Here is a 22,305-nt window from a genome sequence, read left to right as displayed (position 1 = left end):
ATTTACATTTAAATGATTCATTAATGTAGTACCTATTAGAGTATACACTATGACCTGGTAAAGAGCTATTTTAAATGTTTATTCGGTCCAGAAAAAGAGTATTTCAGTATTTTGTAAATTACTGATGAGTAAGTGATTTTTGAATAAATTATGAATAAATAATATTTGCTAAATAACCAGATATCTTCAATGATGATATTCAGATTGGGAGAGATGCGTTTCTTTAGCAATTCTCTATTTACATGTTAGAAACTCTTACACTTTGCAGATAGATATCAGTGCAGTTGTGGCCTATACCATTGCTGTAAAGGAGGATGGGGAGCTCAACCTAATGAAGAAAGCAGCTAGCATCACCTCTGAGGTCTTCAACAAATTCTTCAAGGAACGAGTCATGGAGATAGTTGATGCAGATGAGGTAAATGGAGAGGGGCAAGTCTTTACTGTTTTCATGAAGGAGAAGTAAGTCCCTACTGTGCAGTGCTTTTTGGTGCATGTTCAGCTGCCTTTAAAATTAGGCCTTTGGTACATAAATTGGTGGTGTGTAATTGTGCCAGCTCTTTTCTTTTCTTCCCTTTTTTTTTTCTTTTAAAGATTTTATTTATTTATTTGACAGAAACAGTGAGAGAGGGAACACAAGCAGAGGGAGTGGGAGAGGGAGAAGCAGGCTCAATTCCAGGACCCTATGATCATGACCTGAGCCAAAGGCAGGCACTTAACACCTGAGCCACCCAGGCGCCCCTCTTTTTCTTCTCTCCTGTCCTTTCTCTATCTCTCCTCTCTCCTTCCTTCCTTTCAGATCTCTTTATTTGAGAGAGAGTGACCGTTCAAGTGCACCTATGTATGCAGTGGGGGAGGGGCAGAGGGAGAGAGGGAATCCCAAGCAGTCTCTCCACTGAGCGGGAAGCCTTTTGCAGGGCTCAGTCTCAACTGGAGATCTGACCTGAGCTGAAACCAAGAGTTGAACACTCAACTGAGCCACCTAGGCACCCTGCCAGCTCTCTTTCAAAGTAACGGTAAACCTACACTATAGCTTCTTGAGGTTATTCATTATTTTATTTGAGAATTCTTCGTATGGCTGTGAATTTCACATACTGTGTCAAAATCAGCTTTGCAGGCATACCACTGTGTTATCTCACAAGTAAACCATTTCATAAGACTTTTTTAGCATCCTGAGTAATATCAGGATATATGTTGTCTTCAGACAATAATATCCACAAACCCAAAACTGTCAGCCACTTTTTGATGACTGTTTTAAATACTGTTTTATGTCTGGGCATTCTTACAGAAAGTTCGACACAGCAAACTGGCTGAATCTGTGGAAAAGGCCATTGAAGAGAAAAAATACCTAGCTGGGGCAGACCCTTCTACGGTGGAAATGTGTTACCCTCCTATCATTCAAAGTGGTGGCAACTATAATCTCAAGTTCAGTGTGGTGAGGTAAGTGTGAGAACTTCAAAATATTACAACCAGAGTATTTCAGCTTCTAGCCTGTTTTTTTTCTTGGACTCATTCTGGAATTCAGAAAAATGGAAAGAGACAGAATAACCATTAGTCTGCCTTCTACATTATTCTCTGCATTTTTTTTTCTTTTTTATGGTTTTATTTTTAAGTAATCTCTGTACTCAGTGTGGGGCTCAAACTCAAAATCGATGGATTTTAAGAGTCACACACTCCACAGACTGAGCCAGCCAGGCGTCCTTACTTACTTCTATTTTATTTCACATTGGTACTCATTTCTTACTTGAGCTTTGATTTTGTTTTTCCAGATGATTAAAAATACCAAGAAAAAATGCAAATCATGTTGAGAAAAACCATTAGGATGTTATTAGATATGCCATAATGTAATTCTTCTAATTTTTAAAAATATTGTGGGGAATGCTGTTTTTCCTGGTCAGGCCGAAGGGACTAATTCATAATGAATACTACATTTCATAGTGGCTGGTGGATAAGTGATGCCTTACCCCTGTACTGTTAAACTGTGATGGTAGATTTTGGTATATTCTTTGTCTCTTTAGGGTACCACAACTCACATTCTCTCTGAATTTTTATCCTGCGTTTTGGTCACCAATTTTACTCCCCTATAACCTGTTTTGTTTATTTTAAAAAAAGGAAAAAAAAGTTTAGGTCCTTCTTGCTTCAGCTTTGGGATATAGCAGGAAAAGGTAGGTGATTACAGGTGTTTTATGGCAGGAGTACTAAGGACTTGGCTAGTTTTCATAATGAAATGCTTTCTTCCTTTGGTCTCTAGTGACAAGAATCACATGCATTTTGGGGCCATCACTTGTGCCATGGGTATTCGCTTCAAATCTTACTGCTCCAACCTTGTTCGCACTTTGATGGTTGACCCTTCTCAGGAAGTTCAAGAAAATTACAATTTTTTGCTCCAACTTCAAGAGGAACTGCTAAAGGAATTAAGACATGGTGAGGTGCCTTAGAAAAGAAGGTTTGGGAATGATGTAACAAAAATGTTTCTAGTGTTTATGTGCATTTCTGTCCCTGAGGCTCTTGTACTAAAAATAGAATCAGATTTTACCAACCTTGAACCATGCTACCATTCCATTCTTAAGTCTTTTAGGCATGAGTAGTTACATTGGTTTTAATTGATGTTTACAAAAAACTTCTGTGACTGGTTGGGCCTCTGTGTCCAGATCCTCTTAAAATACCTTGGCCTTATTACTTTCCTTTAGAAGGTTTTGAGAACTAATACCTCTGCAACAGAATGTATATTGCTAATTCTACATCAAACGGATACAAGGATTGTAGTCTCAGAACTAATAGCAGCTCTGCTAAGCAAGCAATTGTCGACCTCAAAAGGCAGCAAAGTGCTTGACACCACACCTCTTTTGTTAGCTAACTGGGACTTTATGTGTTCCACCTTTAAGCTACTTCGTAAGCCCACCTCATCTCTTTTAGACACTCTTCATCATGATCTCAAGTCAATCTTGAGAAATCCTTTTGGAAATCATAGTCACATGTAGCTTGGTGAGGATAAAGACCCCTTTGAGGCTACCGTATCTAGACTGTTCTGGCTTGAAATGTCTGTTCATATCCTAAATAGTGAAAAATTAAGGCCAGAGTTTTTCTAATAGTAATTTACCCCTTCAGTAGTCCTGTTTTTCAAAATGTGTATTTAATATCATGCCATTTATCTACTCTTAAATTATTTCACTGAGACTATCTAGCATCCCATAGTTCTCCTGAGTCAGTGATTCTCAAATAGTATAATAATGACTAGGTGACTAGGTGAATTGTTTTTAAAAATGCAAATTTCTAATCCCTCCCATTCCTGCAGCTGTCCATTTATTTATTTATTTATTTATTTATTTATTTATTCTTTTAAGATTTTTATTTAGGGGCACCTGAGTGGTATAGTCAGTTAAGCATGCAACTCTTGGTTTCAGCTCGGGTCATGATCTGGGTCATAAGCCCAGGTTGGGCTCCATGTTCAGTGCAGAGTCTGCCTGAGATTCTCTCTCCCTCTTACTCTTCTCTTTCTGCTCGTGCACATACATGCACACACTCTCTCAAATCTTTAAAATTTTTTTTTTTATTTGAGAGAGAGAGCACGCATATGCACATGTAGGGAGGGGCAGGTGAGGAGTGAGAGAGACAAGCCGACTCCACTCTGAGCACGGAGCCCCATATAGGGCTTGATTCCCATGACCTGAGCCAAAATTAAGATCCACTGAGCCACTCAGGCACCCCACAGCTGAAATTCTTAGTTCACACTTTGAGAAACTTGGCTTTAGGGGACAGGTGAAAAACTGTTGATAAACCAAACCAAATCAAACCTTTTTTTTTTTTCCTTGAAAGATACAGTGTTTTCTCTCTGTCTTGTCATTAGGTGTAAAGATATGTGATGTGTATAATGCTGTCATGGACGTGGTTAAAAAGCAGAAACCAGAGCTGCTGAACAAAATAACCAAAAATCTAGGGTAAGATTTGTGAAAATGTACATTGTCACTCTGAGACAATTTTCATGACTGGCCATGGTCAGGCAAAATATTCTTAGATTGATTCACCATTTATGGTGAACCAACATATAAATATACAACATTCATGGACTGTTAAATATTGAAGTTAGATGCCAAACATAGTGTTATCAGAGAATGTGAGAAAGATTGCATTTCTACTCCCAGGGGTGGGGTGGAGATTTTTACAGACCGGTGTAGTAGATACCAGTAGGTTGTTCTAGGCTTAAATTATTAGTGATAGGATATATTACTGACTATTTCCTGTCTCAGAACACCTCAGCTCACGTTTGTAAATGAAATACTCTGAGATGTCCTACTCTTTACATTGTTTTTTCAATTTTCATTTAATTAAGTATTTCTTAGGTGTTTTTGATATTGAACACTTAGAAATACTTAAGAACATCTTACAGAACCAAAGACATTTCAGGAAACAAAGGCTGTGGTCAGTTTGTTTAGATGGAAACTAGTCTGGGATACATAGTTTCTTTCCGGATTTCTCTGATGGGCAAGAGGAAATATATCAGCCTGTACCAAGTCCTGGCCCAGGCGACTTACTGCATCCTTGTTACCAACATTCCATTAACAGTCGCCTTGCTCAATCTAACATTACAGCCTTGGTAATATACCCATTAATGGTCTGTCAAGTTGTTTATAGGAAGACTCTTAATTTGATTTCATGGTAGAATAATAAAATTTAAGTATGAGTGAGTAAATTAAAATAAAGAAGGTTTGATGTAATAAATGTTACATGAGGCACTTAATTAGGAAATTCTTTTCAGCATATTGTTAGCCCAAAGACTATCCTTGAATCCTGCTCCTTAAATGACTGATGAGCAGAGGCAGATCACTCAACATGTTTGCCTGCCTTATCCTGAAAATTGAAATAGAATATATTGTACTCGATCCACGTTAGAGATCTTTTAGTCTATTTGCTATAGTTTCTCTTCATTTCTCTTTTTAGGTTCGGAATGGGAATCGAATTCCGTGAAGGCTCTTTAGTAATTAATAGTAAAAATCAGTACAAACTGAAAAAAGGTGAGTTTTGCAGGCATGCAGTAGAAAAATACCTTTTTGAATAGTTTCCTGTAGCCTTATTTCCCCTCTTTTGTGTAAACTCTACCCTTTTCCATTCTCTCACAATTAGACACTGATTGCTGTTTGCTGTTGTAGGGATGGTTTTCAGCATCAATTTGGGATTCTCTGATCTGACTAACAAGGAAGGGAAGAAACCAGAAGAGAAAACCTATGCTCTCTTCATTGGTGACACAGTGCTTGTGGATGAGGTATGTATTGCTTCTATAACTTTTGAATGTTTGTGAACTGACATTGAAGATACATTTTGTACTCTACGGGTTTTTTTTTTCTTGAAAATGTTTGTCAAATGCTAGCTGAATCTGTGACAGTGACCTAATATACCTAGGAATAGATACTGTCGTCCCAAATACAGGAAGTGATTTAAACTAAGCCATTCATGGGGCGCCTGGGTGGCTCATTTAGTTAAGCCTCTGCCTTCAGCTTACTCATGATCTCAGGGTCCTGGAATTGAGCCCTGCATCGGGCTTTCTGCTCCACAGGGAGCCTGCTTCCTCCTCTCTCTCTCTGCCTGCCTCTCTGCCTACTTGTGATCTCTGTCTGTCAAATAAATAAATTTTAAAAATAAATAAATAAACAAAATCTTTTAAAGGAAATAAACTAAGCCATTCATTACTTTCTGACTTGAACCCTAATCATGATAATAACAGGAACTGATTCTTCTTTTTTACTTTAACAACAGCTCTATTGAGTTACAGTTTATATGCCATATAATTCACCTACTATAAGTATATAATTTAGTGATTTTTAGTGATTTTCTGTTGTGCAACCATCATTACAATCTAATTTTAGAACGTTTTTATCGCCTCTGAAAGAAACCTGGTACACTAGCCCCCCAAACCTAGGTAATGATTAAACCACTTTCTAAGGGTTGGCTTGTTCTAGGCTTTTGTGGCCTTTTGTAACTGTTTTTTGTTTTTGTTTTCACTTAGCAGAACTGATTCCTTAATACCAAATACTTTTGATATCTTATTATATAAAGACTTTTATGCAGTAGTTCATCGAATTATAATACCCTATGAAGTAGATACTCTGCCCTCAGATTTAAAAAAAAAAAAAGGGGACACAGAGCACTAGCAGTCAATAGCCAGATATCACCACTAGGAAGTTACTGAGCCAGGTTTCAAATCAAGCCTGTATTCTTAATCATTATCTCAGTGTTGTCTGCCAAATTATAGTTCCTCATGAGGTTGGGAAAATAAAATCTGTATATATTCATTGTCAAAGATTTTAGTATCCAGAAGTTTCAAAGCACTGCTTTCCTATATACTAGGCTAGAAAGTGAAAGTGCCTCATTTAAATGCTCTTATGAATGTCTGACTTCTTCCTTTTATTCTAGGATGGCCCCGCTACTGTTCTCACTTCTGTGAAGAAGAAAGTGAAGAACGTGGGGATTTTTCTAAAGGTAGGAAAAAGGAAGATAAGTGGTGTAGGAAGTTTGGCACTGTAAAAAGGCCAAAATTATGTTGCCTAAGAAGATTAAAACTGGAATTTCTGAGTATGATTTTTTCTTGCCCATAGAATGAGGATGAAGAAGAGGAGGAGGAGGAGAAAGATGAAGCCGAGGACCTGTTGGGAAGAGGTTCTCGGGCAGCATTACTTACAGAAAGGACACGAGTGAGTTTATGGTTTCAGCCTGCATTGATCTCTGTCTGTCCTGTGGTTTGTATCGAGGGCCCATCTGTAGGACTGACACTTTTCTTTCTCCAGAATGAGATGACTGCAGAAGAGAAACGAAGAGCACATCAAAAGGAGCTGGCTGCTCAACTGAATGAGGAAGCAAAGAGGCGACTGACAGAACAGAAAGGAGAACAACAGATTCAGAAGTAAGAGTTTACATCGGGCAGCAAGGTTGTCTTAGGTTCATATATGGTTTTATGGAAATTTCTTACAAAAATTTTTTATCCCCACTCCAGAGCTCGCAAATCTAACGTGTCCTATAAAAACCCATCTTTGATGCCTAAGGAACCACATATTCGGGAAATGAAGATTTATATTGATAAGAAATACGAAACTGTGATAATGCCTGTGTTCGGTATCGCGACGCCTTTTCACATTGCCACAATTAAGGTATGAACGTTGAGTCAGGCTCCATCCAGACTGTTTCTGAAACTAGTGATTGTGCTCTCCACATACTCTTTTTTGGACTGCACCATCTCTCCCCATCCCGTGCTGTCCCTCTCCTTCCTTCCCAGTTTTCGCTTTGCTAGAAAGTTCAGTGATCTAGTCTAGAAATACCATTTGCAATAAGCATTTTTTAACATGTAGTTGGACACGTGGCTCCAGGTGCTCGGAGGTTAGTGATTCTTTTGGAAGCATACATTTGGTCTTAAAAAAAAATAAGGTACAGGTCATTAGAGCTAGATCAAGATTTACAGGGTAGGTTTAGCAGTCAGCTTGTAACTTGCAACTTAACTTTATGTCCCCATAGCTACTAATCCTTAATTTGGAAAGAAATCTGTTTATTTTGTTAATGCTTTTCCTTTCTTTGAGCAGAATATAAGCATGTCCGTGGAAGGAGATTATACTTACTTGCGAATCAACTTCTATTGCCCAGGCAGTGCTCTGGGCAGGAATGAGGGCAACATCTTTCCTAACCCAGAAGCCACTTTCGTCAAGGAAATGTGAGTCCCCAGGAAAAAACCATCCCCAAATCCCTGCTGGTTGGAGTGGCACTCTCAGAAACGTTTGTTGTCTCTGCTGTGTCCCCCCTCGGTGGTACCTATTTAGACTCATCCTGCTAGCTTTGTAATGTTTTGAGGATGGAACCCAATTTGGAGTCCTCATGAAAATATGTTAAACTGATTATATATGTTTTGTAGTAGAATTATAAATAAGGAAATGCATGCCTCATTGGAGTTCATTCCTTCATGGTATGGGATGGGATAATTGACTATGCCAGATTTGAAAAATAAGTGTGATTTCCCACCCAGTGGATTAGCCATCTATAATAGTTTCTGTTTCAGAGAGAAGAAGGGGAGATGTTTTTCAGCTTTCCAGACATTGTCCTACTATTCACTGGTACTTTTTTATCCTGAAAGATACTCAGTCCGTTAAAAATAGAGTAAAGAGTGCAAGTTACCCATCCTGATAAAGAAACTTAGATATGTTCTGGCTTCCCCTTTTTAACAGTACATATCGAGCTTCAAATATGAAGGCTCCTGGAGAACAGACAGTACCAGCCTTGAACCTCCAGAATGCATTCCGAATTATAAAAGAAGTACAGAAGCGCTATAAGACCCGGGAAGCAGAAGAGAAGGAGAAGGAGGTGAGCTTGTACACAAAGCACCTTTCTGCAACAGGAAACGTGTGGGTTTGGCAGACACAGCAGATTACTTGAGGATTCACACTGATTCTCATTCTACTTAGGGCATTGTGAAACAGGACTCCCTGGTGATCAATCTCAACCGGAGTAATCCCAAACTGAAAGATCTATACATTCGCCCAAACATTGCCCAAAAGAGGATGCAGGGTTCACTGGAGGCCCATGTCAATGGTATGGATAATCTCTCGTGGGTCTGGGCTTTGTCTCTGGGGCACATTTGTAGATGATCAGATAATACAGTATGTCAGAGAAACGCTGGGAGGAATCTATTGACATTGTTCCATGGGCACAAGGAAAGGAAAGGCCTCTGTAGTTTTTGGCATTTTCTCTGACCCTGTGCAAATCAGCCAGAAAAAATACAGTGTCTTCTGGCCTCACCTCATGCTGCTGCTTGATGCTTAGCTTCGTTCGTTTGTCCCCAGGCTTCCGCTTCACTTCTGTTCGGGGAGACAAAGTGGACATCCTGTACAATAACATCAAGCATGCTTTGTTTCAGCCATGTGATGGAGAGATGATTATTGTCTTGCACTTTCACCTCAAGGTACACCTGTCTCCTTACTAGCTGTCGGGTCTTGGGCAAGATCTTTGTGTCACCCTCTTTCCTTTAAAATAGTGATGAATAATATCACCTGTCACATAAGATTATTAAGAGGATTGAATGTTACAAGGTTTATAAAGTTCACCGTGTCTGAAATCTAGAAGGTGCTCAACATGTACGTTCCTTTGGTGTGATACCTAATGACCACCAAACAGAAGGTTTTCACCAGATTCCTGTTTCTGAAGTAGAAAAATGTTCTTAGACGCAGTTTATTTCCAGCCTAATCTCTGAAGTCCGTTCTAATAAATAGTACTTTTTAAAATTCGTAGACTTTCACATTCTCAGATGTCATTATTTATGATGACACCAGGAATGGTTTAATTATATTTACATAAATGCCATGGTTTCCAGCATAGGTATTATATCTTTTTTCATCTTGTTTGTTGTTGTCTGCTTCTTTTGAGTTTTCTGATTTCTTTCTTGTGCTTTCTGCTCTGCCTGCAGAATGCCATCATGTTTGGGAAGAAGCGGCACACAGATGTGCAATTCTATACGGAAGTGGGAGAGATTACCACGGACTTGGGCAAACATCAGCACATGCATGACCGAGATGACCTCTATGCTGAGCAGGTCTATGAGATTTCCTGTTTTTTTGTTTGTTTGTTTGTTTGTTTGTTTGTTTGTTTTGCAGGGTACTAAGGTAGCTTGTGGTTCAGATCTGAGTTCAGTAGTCATTGTATTTTATGAACCACCCCTGAATTTTTCTGTGGAACCACTCAAGTATTTGTGGGGATGGCCCAGCGCCATAATTTGTGGATTAGGCATCAGTTGCAGCCTTGGCTGCGCAGTTACGGTATAATGGCCTCTAGGACAGTATCCTTGTCGGCATCGTGGGTATGAGAATTAAGGACTGTAGAAGCACTTCGGACTTTTTGAAGGGATGTACTGTTAACAAGTAAAGTGATGCCTATGGTTAATTAGTATTTTTTTTTTCTTATACAGATGGAACGGGAAATGAGGCACAAACTGAAAACAGCCTTTAAAAATTTCATTGAGAAAGTAGAGGCTCTAACTAAGGAGGAACTGGAATTTGAAGTGCCTTTTAGGGACTTGGGGTAACATATTTCCTCACCTTTTTGGCCTGAAGTGTTGCTGTCTACCTATTAGAAAAATTAGTTATTCTTCCTTTATAATAACTCAGCATAACAGACCATTTCCTTTTTCCTTTGATTGAAAACCTTTGAGACATCAGTTCCCTCTTGAACATTTTTAGGGCTGGGGTGAGTGGCTCACCCCTGTAAATGACTGTAAATGACTCCAGTATGCATGCTGGAGCTAGGTTTGGAATGGGGAAAGAAGTGTATTGTGGCAGCAAATTTCTCCTGCAATGGGCCCAATCTTACGTGAGTCTTTTTTCTTACTCTTTTTCAGATTTAATGGCGCTCCTTACAGGAGTACTTGCCTCCTTCAGCCCACTAGTAGTGCGCTGGTAAATGCTACAGAGTGGGTGAGTATTTCTTACCTCCTTTCAGTAAGAAAATTGTTAGAGAAAAGAAAGCAGAAGGATAGGTATTTTGATTTTTTTTTTTTTTTAAGATAGGTATTTTGAAAACTAGGTCCTTTTTATTTCTGATGATTTTCATTTTTTGAAAGTTACTTTTTTTTTTTTTTTTTTTAACTTTAGAGCAGGGAGGGACAGAGGGAGAGAGAAAATTAAGCAGGCCCCACACCCAGTGCGACATCAAGCTCAATCTCACAGCCCTGAGGTTATGACCTAAGCCAAAATCGTCAGATGGACACTTACCTAACTGACTGAGCCACCCAGGTGCCCCAATAATTTTGTTAGACATAAATTACTAAACGAAAGATTCTTCAAAAGTCTCTTTAGGTTTTTAAATAGTCTCTTCATAGTTTCCTTAAATTTTTTCTCCCTGAGGAAAGATTTTGATCTTAAAAATCCTTTTACCGGGACTTCTCAGCATGTTATATTCCTTTTACTCTTTCACAAAAAAAAAAAAAAAGGCAAAAAAACAGGAGTGCTCAATCTCTCTCAAATAAAATCTTTAAAAAAAAAAAAAAAAAGATTCTGACAATTTGAAAAGCCTGCTGCTTTAGGGGATTTATGTGGTAGTGATCCAGTTTCTCCCTAACAGCCACCTTTTGTGGTGACCTTGGATGAAGTGGAGCTGATTCACTTTGAGCGGGTTCAGTTTCACCTGAAGAACTTTGATATGGTGATAGTGTACAAGGACTACAGCAAGAAAGTCACGATGATCAACGCCATTCCTGTAGCCTCCCTAGACCCCATCAAGGAATGGTTGAAGTAAGTAAATTGGCCAGCAGTCTCCCATTTACCCTGTGAGCCCTGTATTACAGAATATGAGTGTGGTGTGTTGTATAGAACATCTGCTGGTGTACTTGAGAGTAAACCTGCCTTTGGGTTGAGTTATATCCCAGGACTTAAAAATTTGAAATCTTATTGGATAGAGTTAATAACTTTTTCCTGAAATTCCAACAGTAGTTGATGTATAGTTACACATACAGAATCAAAGTCTGATTTTTTTTGACTCTTTGATAGCTGTATTAAAAAATCTAAACACGTGTGAAATAATTTAATTATAAAAAGGGAGGCATATCTCTTACCAGTTCTCTCATTTTTATTGAACGATGAGATAGATGAGATCTTTTTACTTTAGGCTTTGACGTCCATATTTACACACTTTCGCTAAAAGAATTCCTCACGAAAATATGAGAACTCTGTGTCCGGGAGATGTTACTCTCTAGGTGTAAAGGGTGAGGCTTGGTTAGCCTTGAGTATAGTTTGCTCTGCCTGCCACCCCCACCCCCATTACCTGTGAATGGGAAGTGCTATAAGTATAAACCTCCTCTTAAGAAGTGGGTTGAGAGAGTTTAGAAATTAAGTTATGAGAAAGATACAAATTTGTGTTTTCCCTGAGGATTTTCCTAAGAAACATGCAGGTAGGTAGTGGTGTAATGTCACAAATAGTACGTGTAAATGTATATGACTTTTTAAAAAACAAGTTTTATTGAGGGAAAACTTACATGTAATAAAATTCACCAATTTAAGTATGTGAGGGAAAACTTACATGTAATAAAATTCACCAATTTAAGTATGTGATCTGATCTAGCAAATGGATACAGTCTTGAATCTACCATCATAATCAGGATATAGAAGACTTCTTCACTTCTGAAGGTTCCTTTATAGTCATTCCCCTTCCCACAATCTTACCTCTGGTTTCTATCTCTGTACACTTGGCGGCTTCTAGAATATCACATAAATGGAAGCCTACAGTATATATCTTGCATCCTTTACTTAGCTCAGTGATTCTGAAATTTTGAAGGTTGTTGAGTGTATCCTTTTTATTATTGAGTATTCCACTTCACGGATACTCCATACCAGAACTACCACTTACTTAGTAGACGAGTTGTTTCCATGTGGGGCTCTTATGAACAGCCGCTGTAAACATTATATAAGGTCTTTAAAGTGTAAACGTAGGTTTTCATTTCTTGGGTAGATGACCTAAGTGTGGCACTGCTGGGTTGTATGCTTTGGTTAAGTCTGTGTTCAACTTAATAACTTTGTAAGAAACTACCAAATCACTTTCTAGAAAACCCGTAGAAGGCTGCATTATGTTAGAATTGTTGCTGTGCATCCTGATCAACACTTGCTTTTGTCTCTTTTTATAATGTTAGCTGTTCAAAGTGTAGTGCTGTCTAATTATGGTTTCAATTTGCATTTCTATGCATTTCTGTGATGATCCATGATGTTGAACATGTTTTCATATGTCATTCTGTGTCTTGGAGGAAGTAACTTAGTATTTTTTGCTGATGTTAAAAAGGAGTCATAAGAATTCTTTACACTGGATAGGGACACCTGGGTGACTCACTCAGCTAAGCATCCGACTCTTTTGAGTTCCAGTCAGGGTCATTAGATTCAGCCATGTCATGCTCTGTGGTAAGTAAGCATGTAGTCTGCTTAAGATTCTCCCTCTCCCTGTGCCTCTCCCCCAACTTGTGCATGTGCACGGGCACGTTTTCTCTCTGTCAGATAAATAAAATCTTTTTTAAAATATAAATTTTAAAAATTCTTTAGACTGGATATATATATATATATATATTTTTTTTTTTTTTTTTTTTTTTTACAGAGATCACAAGTACGTAGAGAGGCAGGCAGAGAGAGAGGAGGAAGCAGGCTCACCACCAAGCAGAGAGCTCGACTCAGGGCTCGATCCCTCCTGGGATCATGACCTGAGCTGAAGGCAGAGGCCTTAACCCACTGAGCCACCCAGGCGCCCCTGGATATATATTGTTAAATATAGGTTTTGTATATGTTTTCTCCTTTTTTTTTTTTAAGACTTACTTATTTTAGAGAAAGTGTGAGTCTGGGGAGAGGGAAAGAGCATCCTCAGGCCGACTCCCCACTGAGCTCAGAGCCTAACACAGGGCTCAGTCCCAGGACCCTGAGATCATGACGAACTAAAAGCAAGAGTCAGCCGCTTAACCGACTGAGCCACCCAGGCACCCTTTGAATATATTTTCTTTTAGTAGTTTCTGTGCCTCTTCATTTTCTCGTGTCGTTTAAAGAAACTAGTAAAGATTAGTGCAAAATTCTCACAAAACCTGTTAGATCTAATCTTTCTATTGTAATTTGTGCTTTTTACATCTTATCTAATAAATGGACTAACCCGAAGTCAAATGTTTTCTGTTTTCTCCTAGAGTTTTATAGATTCAGGTCTCCTGTTTAGGTCTGTGATCTATTTGGAGCTAATTCTTTTACCGTAGTATAGGATCGAGGTTCATACTTTGCTTACATACAGCTAGTTACTCTAGTAACATGTGATGAGATTATCCCCTAGTTACTAAATTATCTTGGCATTTTATTAAAAAAAAGAAATCAACCATGTAGGAAAGGGTTTATTTCTGGATAATGTTCTGTTGCATTGGCGTCTGTGTGTCCTTATACCATCGTCATAATTATTGTAGCTTTATAGTAAGTCTTGAAATCGGGTAGTATAAGTCTTCCAGATATATTCCTTTTCAAAATTGGCTGTATTAGGGACTCCTGGGAGGCCCAGTTGGTTAAGTTTCTACCTTTGGCTTGTATCGTGATCGCAGGGTCCTGGGATCAAATTCCACATCAGGCTCCTTGCTCAGCAGGGAGCCTACTTCTCCCTCTGCCTGCTGCTCTCCCCTGGTCTTGTGTCATGCCCTCCCCCAACTCCTGACAGACCTTAAAAATATATATATTACATTGACTGTTTATGTAAATTTTAGAATCCTCTCGTGACTTTCAGTGAACTGGTCATCTTAATCTAAGTTACCAGTTTTAGTATTTGTACAGTTTATGAAGATGTTCCCTTTCATTCCTAATATTGATCATTTTTGTTTCTTTCTTTTGTTAGTTTGCCTAGCAGTTTAATTTTATTGATTTTTTTTTCCATCATGAAAAAATATGGGACTCGATCCCAGGACTCCGGGATCATGACCTGAGCTGAAGGCAGTGGCTTAACTCTTGTTTCATAATCTACTTGGTGTTTCATTACTATGGACTTATAGCTTTAGAAGCTTTTTGGTTAGTGTTTGTATGACGTGTCTTTTTTTTGTCCTTTTACTCTTGACTGTGTTCAAAGTGGCTTCATTGGAGACAACATATATCTGGGTCTTACTTGTTTAATCTATTCTACTCTTAATTGGGTTTGTGAAAAGAGACTATTTACATTTATCATTAACTATCAGTATGGTTGGGTTTAAGTCTGCTTTCTTGCTCTTGGTTTTTCTCCTCTGTTCATTGCTTTTCTCCTCTTTTTATGCTCCCTTTTGGATTAATTTTATGATTGTATATTAAAGTCTTTTGGGGTTTTTTTTGGTTTGGGTTTGTTTTGTTTTGTGATTTTTTTGTTGTTGTTGTTATTATTTTGTTTTTTTTTAGTAATCTCTACACCCAACATGGGACTCCCAACTCACGACCCCAGGAGCAAGAGTTGCATGCTCTTCTGACTGAGCCAGGCTCATGCCCCAAAGCAGTTATTTCCTAATTTATAAAATGAGGGGAAAAGTCTTCAATATTTACTCATGTATTTACCATTCCTGGTGCTCTTCACTCCATTGTGTGGTTTTCAACCTTCTGTCTGCTTTAATTTTTCTTTGCTACATAAACCTTCTTCTTAGCATTTGAGACACAGGTTTTCTGGTGACAGATTCTCTCAGCTTTTTCTTTAAAGTCTTTATTTCCCTTTCATTGTAGAAAGGTGTTTTTTGCTGGATATAGAATTGTAAGTTGAGTCTTTTTTTTAATATTTACAAGATGGTGCTCCATCGTCTTCCAGCTTACCTGCTTCTGCTCAGATGTCTGCTCTCTTTGTACCTCTGTACAGATTGCCTTTTTTCCTCAGGGTATTTATTTTCTATTTGTATCATTGGTTTTTAGCAGTTTGATTATTAGGTACTTTGCTGTGTTTTAAATGATTATTCTGCTTAGTGTGCTTTGGGCTTCTCAGATCCGTGGGGTATGTGGTTTTCATCATATTTAGAAATGTTTTATCCATTTTTTTTTCTTTTTCTAGAGATATAGAGAGGACAAATGGGGCCATTACTCTTCAAATATTTTTGCCCCCTCTTTTTTTTTCCTGAGACTAATTACACGTTTCTTCACTCTCAGCAGTTTCTCTCTCCCTTCATTTATAATAACTTTTTTTTTTAATTTTTTATTTTTTATAAACATATATTTTTATCCCCAGGGGTACAGGTCTGTGAATCGCCAGGTTTACACACTTCACAGCACTCACCAAAAGCACATACCCTCCCCAATTCCATAACCCCACCCCCCTATAATAACTTTTTAAACATCATTATCTGATACTTACATCCACCATCTTTGTATTTTCTGGGTCTGTTCCACTGGCTGATTTTTTTCTTCTGCCTTTTTGCCTGGCTGATATTTTGTGATCAACTGCCAAACTGTGTGGCTACACATTTTTTTGTGCTAGGTTTTAACTTTTTCTCTAGATTTCATTGTAGGTATAGTTGAATGACTTGGATACCACTTGGTCTTTCAGAAGTTGTTCTCAAATGTCACCAGTGCTGGTTCAGAATAACGTTTTGTCTAGGACTAATTTACCCTGTTGCTGGGACAGTACTCTTTTGAGGACTCTGATTCACTGTTTGTCATAGGGTCTTTCCATTGAAGCTGGTGGGAACAGGAACTATTTCTAGCTCAGCATGAGATCTGGGAATTATCTGGTCTACTGCTTTCCAGTGCTGCTTTGCCCAGCTCTACTTAGCTTTCTCTCATACATGTGGAGATATGTTCTCACCCACAGATTGGAAGGGATCCCTCTTCACATTTCTAGAAATCTTTCTATCACTCTCCTCCAGTACTCCTGCCTCAAAATTATAGCTGTCTCTGCCTCCTCAAATACTTCTCTCAGTTCTGATTGGGTTCCCCTTCCCTGCATAGCAGCCTGGGAACTGCCTCCAGACAGAAAACTTAGGCAGTTATAAATCAGAACCCTATATGTTTCCTCCTTTATAATCCTGTGCTGCTTTTCACCCAGTATTTGAAAGCTGTTTCTTTTTTTGTTTGTTTTTTAAAAAGATTTTATTTATTTATTTGAGAAACAGAGAGAATGAGAGAGAGCATGAGAGGGGAGAAGGTCAGAGGGAGGAGCAGACTCCCCATGGAGCTGGGAGCCCGATGAGGGGCTCCATCCCAGGACTCCGGGATCATGACCTGAGCTGAATGCAGTAGCTTAACCAACTGAGCCACCAGGCACCCTGAAAGCTGTTTCATATCTCATTTGGTTTTCTAGTTGTTTAAAGTGAAAAGGTGAATGTAGTCCATTTTATTCCACCATGGCTAGAAGCACAAATTACAGCATATACGATACCATTGCCTATGACGAACTTATGGTAGTGGTTCGCTGATAGGTTTTGTGTCAAAGGTTTCTTGTTGTGATCCTCGCTGTTGTCATTTCTTTGGTTTCCTTTTCTCTTCCTTCCTGCCCACTTGAATTGATTGAGCTCTTCTCAACAGAAGTAGGTAAAAGAAAGTCACTTAAATGTCTTAATACAAGGCACTTTTTAGGTAATAAACAAACAAAAAACTTATCCCTATCTTCAAATAGACCTTGCACCAAATAAGCAATACGTAAGAAAGCAGTGGGGGATCGGCGCCAGAAGGCCAGGACTGTTTCTCAACTGCAGTGGTGCAAGTGATTAGAGCTGGAAAGAATCATAGAAATGGTTATAAGTTGAAACTACTTGCAAATAAGAGTCAGAGAGGGGAAAACATAGTTGAGGAGGAGAAAAAGCTAAAGGAGGATAGGGAAGTCGGTGCTTAAGAAAGAAAATGGAAAACAAAAACATGAGCTTTGTTTGAGAGACAAAGCTTGCTTCGATTAGAATGCTGCTCTGTGGTGAGGGCTGGTTCTAGCAGACCAGATGTCAGCTACAAGGTCTGTTCTGGTGGCATAGTGCAAAAGAATGTCAGCTATCCTATATTTAGAAAAAGGTTACCTGCATTCAGAGATGCTTAGGAACAAGATGACACAGTACTTTCTCAGAAAATACAGAGAATTGATTTTGACTTCATACTGTCCCGTTTCTCAGTTCCTGTGACCTAAAGTACACAGAAGGAGTACAGTCCCTCAACTGGACTAAGATCATGAAGACCATTGTTGACGACCCCGAGGGCTTCTTCGAACAAGGTGGCTGGTCTTTCCTAGAGCCTGAGGGTGAGGTGCGTGAGTGTGGGGTTTCTTTTCTGGTACATGGTGGTGCCCATTACCATCGGGCGGCTAGGAAATGCCATGTAAGTAACACCAAAGGGACCAGACCGAGTGGGAGCTTGGTCTTCCTGTGTTGTTTCTCCCGGGTAGTTTTACAGGTAGATGATAAATTAGGGATTGGTAGTCACTCAGATTTCTTTGAAATTGCAAAATTATTCTTTCTTGGTATTGGGAAGAAATTCTTCAGCGCATTTTTTTTAAAATTTGAAGTATAATTAACATATAGCATAATATCAGTTTCAGGTATAACTTGAGAACATTTTGCAAAAATTGTTTTCTAAGAAGTGGTTCTTCCATCTCTTCATAATACAGTATTACAAGCGTATTTTTGTGGTTAATTTTCCTGGGTAAGGAAGGGTGAAGTGAATATTTAAGAAATAGAATTAGATATTTGTCTAATTGCACTTTACCAGTAATTTAGCCCTTCTGTTTCTTGGTCACTCGGGGTTTTTTTTTTTTTTAATGTAAAAAAGAAATAATGTTGGTGTGCCAAGTGGGTTAAATCAATTCATTAATAAAGTGAATGTAAAACAAAAAAAATCCGGTAAATAGTATTACACTGTCTGACTCACCAGGGGAGTGATGCTGAGGAAGGGGATTCAGAGTCTGAAATCGAGGATGAGACTTTTAATCCTTCAGAGGATGACTATGAAGAGGAGGAGGAGGATAGTGATGAAGATTATTCATCAGAAGCTGAAGAATCAGGTTAGTCTATAGGAAAAATTTTTCATGGCTTTCTAACCTGCTGTCATTTTTGGAAACTCAAAAAGGAGGAAAGAATTCTGGCATTCCATTCCTATCTAAAGACTAATGCTTAATCAATTTTATTTTAGACTATTCCAAGGAATCATTGGGCAGTGAAGAAGAGAGTGGAAAGGATTGGGATGAACTGGAGGAAGAAGCCCGGAAAGGTAAATTTTTTGTTTGTTGCTTATTTTTGAGGTGCAAATTTTTAGCATTTTTAGTATTTTGAAATGTTATTTGCCTAATACATATAACAAAAGAACACTATAAAACTCATGTGGAGTTATAGCTGCAGCCTTATTAGAGGAGCAGATAAACTCTGGAATGCGTCCACACTCTTCCAAGTGGTGTGACTCTGTAACGGATGCTTTCTTCCCAGACCCATAGCTGGGATAGCCATGGAAAGGCTCCAGAATTAGGCCATCCAGTTTCCAAATCTAAGTCCTGTAATAGTTTAATGTTCTGGACCTCCTCTGGGTTGGGACTGCTTTTGTAATAACAGTTCAATTACTCTGAACCCAAACACCAGATACAAGTTAAAGGTGAAAAGGAAATATTATCTACTGGATCCCAAGCATTGGGATAGGTACTTCACATAGATTGCCTTATTTAATCATAAAATAATTTTCCATCATACAAGGCTCAGAAAAGCTAAGTACTTGCCCAAAATCACACAACCAAGAAGGGACTAACAGATTAAACCCAAGTTTGATGGCAGAGTGCACATTGTAGTGGTGCATACTGTCATGTACTATTGGGTATCAGCGCTAACCTGTCACTAACTAGTAATGCCTTTCTCCTATTTAGCGGACCGTGAAAGTCGTTACGAGGAAGAAGAAGAACAGAGTCGAAGTATGAGCCGGAAGAGGAAGGCGTCTGTGCACAGTTCAGGCCGTGGCTCTAACCGTGGTTCCAGACACAGCTCTGCACCCCCCAAGAAAAAGAGGAAGTAACTTCTGAACTTTGGTCCTCAGTTCCATTCTTTATCCAGCCAACCCCTACAAATTTTACATGACATAGAAACTGTATTTTTCCTTTTTTTTTTTAATTTTTTTTCCTTTTGAAGTTTGGCCATTTGTGTTTATGGGTTTAGGGGGCCATTTGTGTGGACCAATCTACTCGGGGAATTCCAGGCCCACCAGGACACGTGCCAGTGGCCCCATCCAGATGGCAAGGGAGGAGGTGTTCTTGAAGAAGGGCAGAGGCTTCCACTGTTAATAAGTACCGTTTCATTCCTCTCTCTTCCTGCCACCTTCTGCCAGGACATCGATGGCTTCTGACATCTTATTCTCTGATGTCTCAGAGCTGTATTTCCAAGACATTGGTACAAGGTGACCCCTAACTACCTGTACCATGGTTCTTGACCAGCAGATCCGAGCCTCCATTCTACCCTACTGCCATGACCTTCCTCACATCTCTCTACGTCCCATCTTTGCAGTACTCAAGAAAAGGTTGTTGGAATTTGCTAAAAGTTGTGATAAATCATACCACCTGAGCTAGTGAGGCAGATCCGGCTGGTAACTCCGTCTGAGTTTCCTGCTTTTTGGCTTCACACAGATAGAGGTGTGTCTGCTGCCTTGCCTTGGATGACCTAAGACGCAGTGGCACTCCCTGGCTCGGTTTCCTCCTCCTCACAAATTCACCCATGGTACCATGGTAGGAGCAAAATTACCACTGTTTCTTTTCTGATGTATCTGAGGAAGAATGGTTGTGCCTCACGTACTACTTCTAGTGAAACCTAGAAGGAGGCTCAGAGAAATCAACATTGAGATCTGGAAGGGGCAGGTCATGCCTGGGGCCTAGAATACCGATGAGAAAAGAGAAGAGGAAGGGAGGCCACGTCTACAACACAGCCTCGTCACTGCTGCTCCTTATTTTTACTGGTCTTGCATTGTCGTGTATTTATCACAGTTTCTGTTGAACAGCTTTTTAAGTATTTGGGGAGTTTATCTCACCATCCTCCCCCTCCTGGTTCTCTGCACTCACCTGTCCCACTGCAGTTCCTTCTGTGTTCTGTGACTTTAAGAGAAGAGGGGGGGAGGGGTTTCGGATTTTATTTGTTTGTTTGTTATTTTTCTCCTTAGCAGTAGGACTTGATATTTTCAATTTTGGAAGAACTAAAAGATAAATAAACTGTGGTTTTGTTTTTTTTTTTTTTTTGGTGGTTGTTTTGTTTTTGTAAACTCCCCTTTTGTGAACATTCTTTTGCAGTTCCTGAAAGCAGGCCTGCTTCTCACTTGGGAGTGTTGAGACGTTAGACAATAATGCCTTTGTCGGGGGAGGGTCACAGAAATTGGCTTTCATCCTTCTAAGCTTTTGTCATTAGGTTGAAAGATACCAGACAGCACAGTAAACCAAATGCATGGTATAGCAAGTTACTTTATAAGAGACTTTTTACTATGGTTCCCTCAGAAAGTTTAGAATGGACTAGTACTTGCTCCATCATGAAAACGTATCTTCTGTCATCTCCTTGTAAATAGCCTGGAGGGCGGCAGCAGCTTGAAGGGACACCTTCAGCCTTCCTATTTGGGTGACCTGATCTCCAGGGCTGACAACTGTTGGGAGAGGAAAGGCAAACAGGTCAGGTGGCAGCACTGTTCAATTAGAAAACACTTACCTAACTGCCATGTGCTGTGTGTGGGGATGGTGATACTAAAAGTCATTTCCTCACAGGGGGCACAGTCTAGCGGAAAAGAAGTACAGTATGCGAAGTGCTCTGATGAAAACTCTGGGTACTTTGGGAACACACAGAAGTGGCACCTAAGCCAGGATGGAGGAATCAGAAAAGGCTTTCTAGAGACAGTCCCTGAGCTAAGTCTTTTAAGATATCATAAGCACAGGCCAAGACATGAGAACATGACAAGTTTAGAAAGCTACAAGAAGTGGCAGAAGTGAAGCACTGTATATATACAGGGTGCCTTTGGTGGCTCCATTGTTAAGCATCCAGGTGGAAGACCCTGTGAAGAAACAGAAGGATCCCCCATAGAGTAATATGGAAAGTCAAATGGTGTAAAAATGGGAGAATGGCATGCATGTATGTATTTTTTCCCCTTAAAGATGTTACTCCTTTATTTGATAGAGTGTGCACCCCAGGGAAGAGGGAGAAGCAGACTCAGGGAGCCTGATGTGGGACTTGATCTCTGAACCCTGGAATCATGACCCGAGCCAAAGGCAGACATCCAACCAACTGAGCCACCCAGGTGCCTGAGAATGGCATTTGAAAAGGAGAATGAGCTTTAATTTTAGAGATTAAGAAAGGTCAAGTAGGATGAATAAGGAAACCAACTGGATTGGGCAGTTAGGAAAATTGGTAAGAACAGAGTCAATAAAACATTTGGATGAAAACTTGATCATTTGTTTTTTGTTTTTTTTTTTTTTATCATTAGTTTTTTAATAAAGATTTTATTTATTTGACAGAGACCACAGGTAGGCACAGAAGCAGGCAGAGAGAGGGGGGAAGCAGTCCCCTGCTGAGCAGAGAGCCCATGTGAGGCTTGATCCCAGGATCCTGGGATCATGACCTGAGCTGAAGGCAGAGGCTTTAAACCACTGAGCCATCCAGGCGCCCCATGAAAACTTGATCTTCACTGAACAGTGTAGGCATAGCCAGAACAGAAAATATTTTAAGGAGCAGAGTTTGAAAGTGCTAAGAGAAAAGAGAGCTGCAGGGATAGAAAGCAGTGTTTTGTCTTTGAGATCAGGCCAACATGATTAAAGCCTGAGTGGAAGGAAGGGGAGCCAAAATAAATTACTATAAATTTTTCTTTTGATGATTAAAAAATCAAAATAATTGAGACATATTCATTGGCTTTAGAAATGTTGAAG

At 39.4% G+C, this 22,305-nt stretch overlaps 2 protein-coding genes across 4 annotated transcripts in view; one reads left to right on the top strand and one right to left on the bottom strand.

The window, feature by feature from the left end:
* Positions 1-20,637, top strand: part of SUPT16H (SPT16 homolog, facilitates chromatin remodeling subunit) — a 39,861-nt gene extending 19,224 nt beyond the window's left edge. Inside the window, exons 6-27 of the mRNA XM_082736894.1 lie at positions 269-415; positions 1,286-1,437; positions 2,249-2,421; positions 3,845-3,935; positions 4,936-5,009; positions 5,145-5,257; positions 6,406-6,471; positions 6,588-6,683; positions 6,777-6,892; positions 6,983-7,136; positions 7,563-7,690; positions 8,199-8,334; positions 8,436-8,562; positions 8,814-8,932; positions 9,434-9,559; positions 9,932-10,044; positions 10,361-10,436; positions 11,083-11,252; positions 17,558-17,687; positions 18,312-18,441; positions 18,570-18,647; positions 19,288-20,637. Of these exons, the coding sequence (XP_082593020.1) occupies positions 269-415; positions 1,286-1,437; positions 2,249-2,421; positions 3,845-3,935; positions 4,936-5,009; positions 5,145-5,257; positions 6,406-6,471; positions 6,588-6,683; positions 6,777-6,892; positions 6,983-7,136; positions 7,563-7,690; positions 8,199-8,334; positions 8,436-8,562; positions 8,814-8,932; positions 9,434-9,559; positions 9,932-10,044; positions 10,361-10,436; positions 11,083-11,252; positions 17,558-17,687; positions 18,312-18,441; positions 18,570-18,647; positions 19,288-19,433 (2,661 nt within the window). The 3' untranslated portion in view covers positions 19,434-20,637. The remainder of the gene's footprint in view (positions 1-268; positions 416-1,285; positions 1,438-2,248; positions 2,422-3,844; positions 3,936-4,935; positions 5,010-5,144; positions 5,258-6,405; positions 6,472-6,587; positions 6,684-6,776; positions 6,893-6,982; positions 7,137-7,562; positions 7,691-8,198; positions 8,335-8,435; positions 8,563-8,813; positions 8,933-9,433; positions 9,560-9,931; positions 10,045-10,360; positions 10,437-11,082; positions 11,253-17,557; positions 17,688-18,311; positions 18,442-18,569; positions 18,648-19,287) is intronic.
* RPGRIP1 (RPGR interacting protein 1) overlaps positions 20,027-22,305 on the bottom strand; it is a 33,992-nt gene continuing 31,713 nt past the window's right edge. For all 3 annotated transcript variants that reach the window (XM_082736895.1, XM_082736896.1, XM_082736897.1), the window contains one exon: positions 20,027-21,035. In XM_082736895.1, the coding sequence (XP_082593021.1) occupies positions 20,923-21,035 (113 nt within the window). In that variant the 3' untranslated portion in view covers positions 20,027-20,922. The remainder of the gene's footprint in view (positions 21,036-22,305) is intronic.

The sequence above is a fragment of the Mustela nivalis genome (assembly GCF_964662115.1).
Source record: "Mustela nivalis genome assembly, chromosome: 6".
NCBI lineage: Eukaryota > Metazoa > Chordata > Mammalia > Carnivora > Mustelidae > Mustela > Mustela nivalis.
The sequence above is the reverse complement of the archived record's forward strand: the minus strand, read 5'-3'. Positions and strand labels throughout refer to the sequence as shown.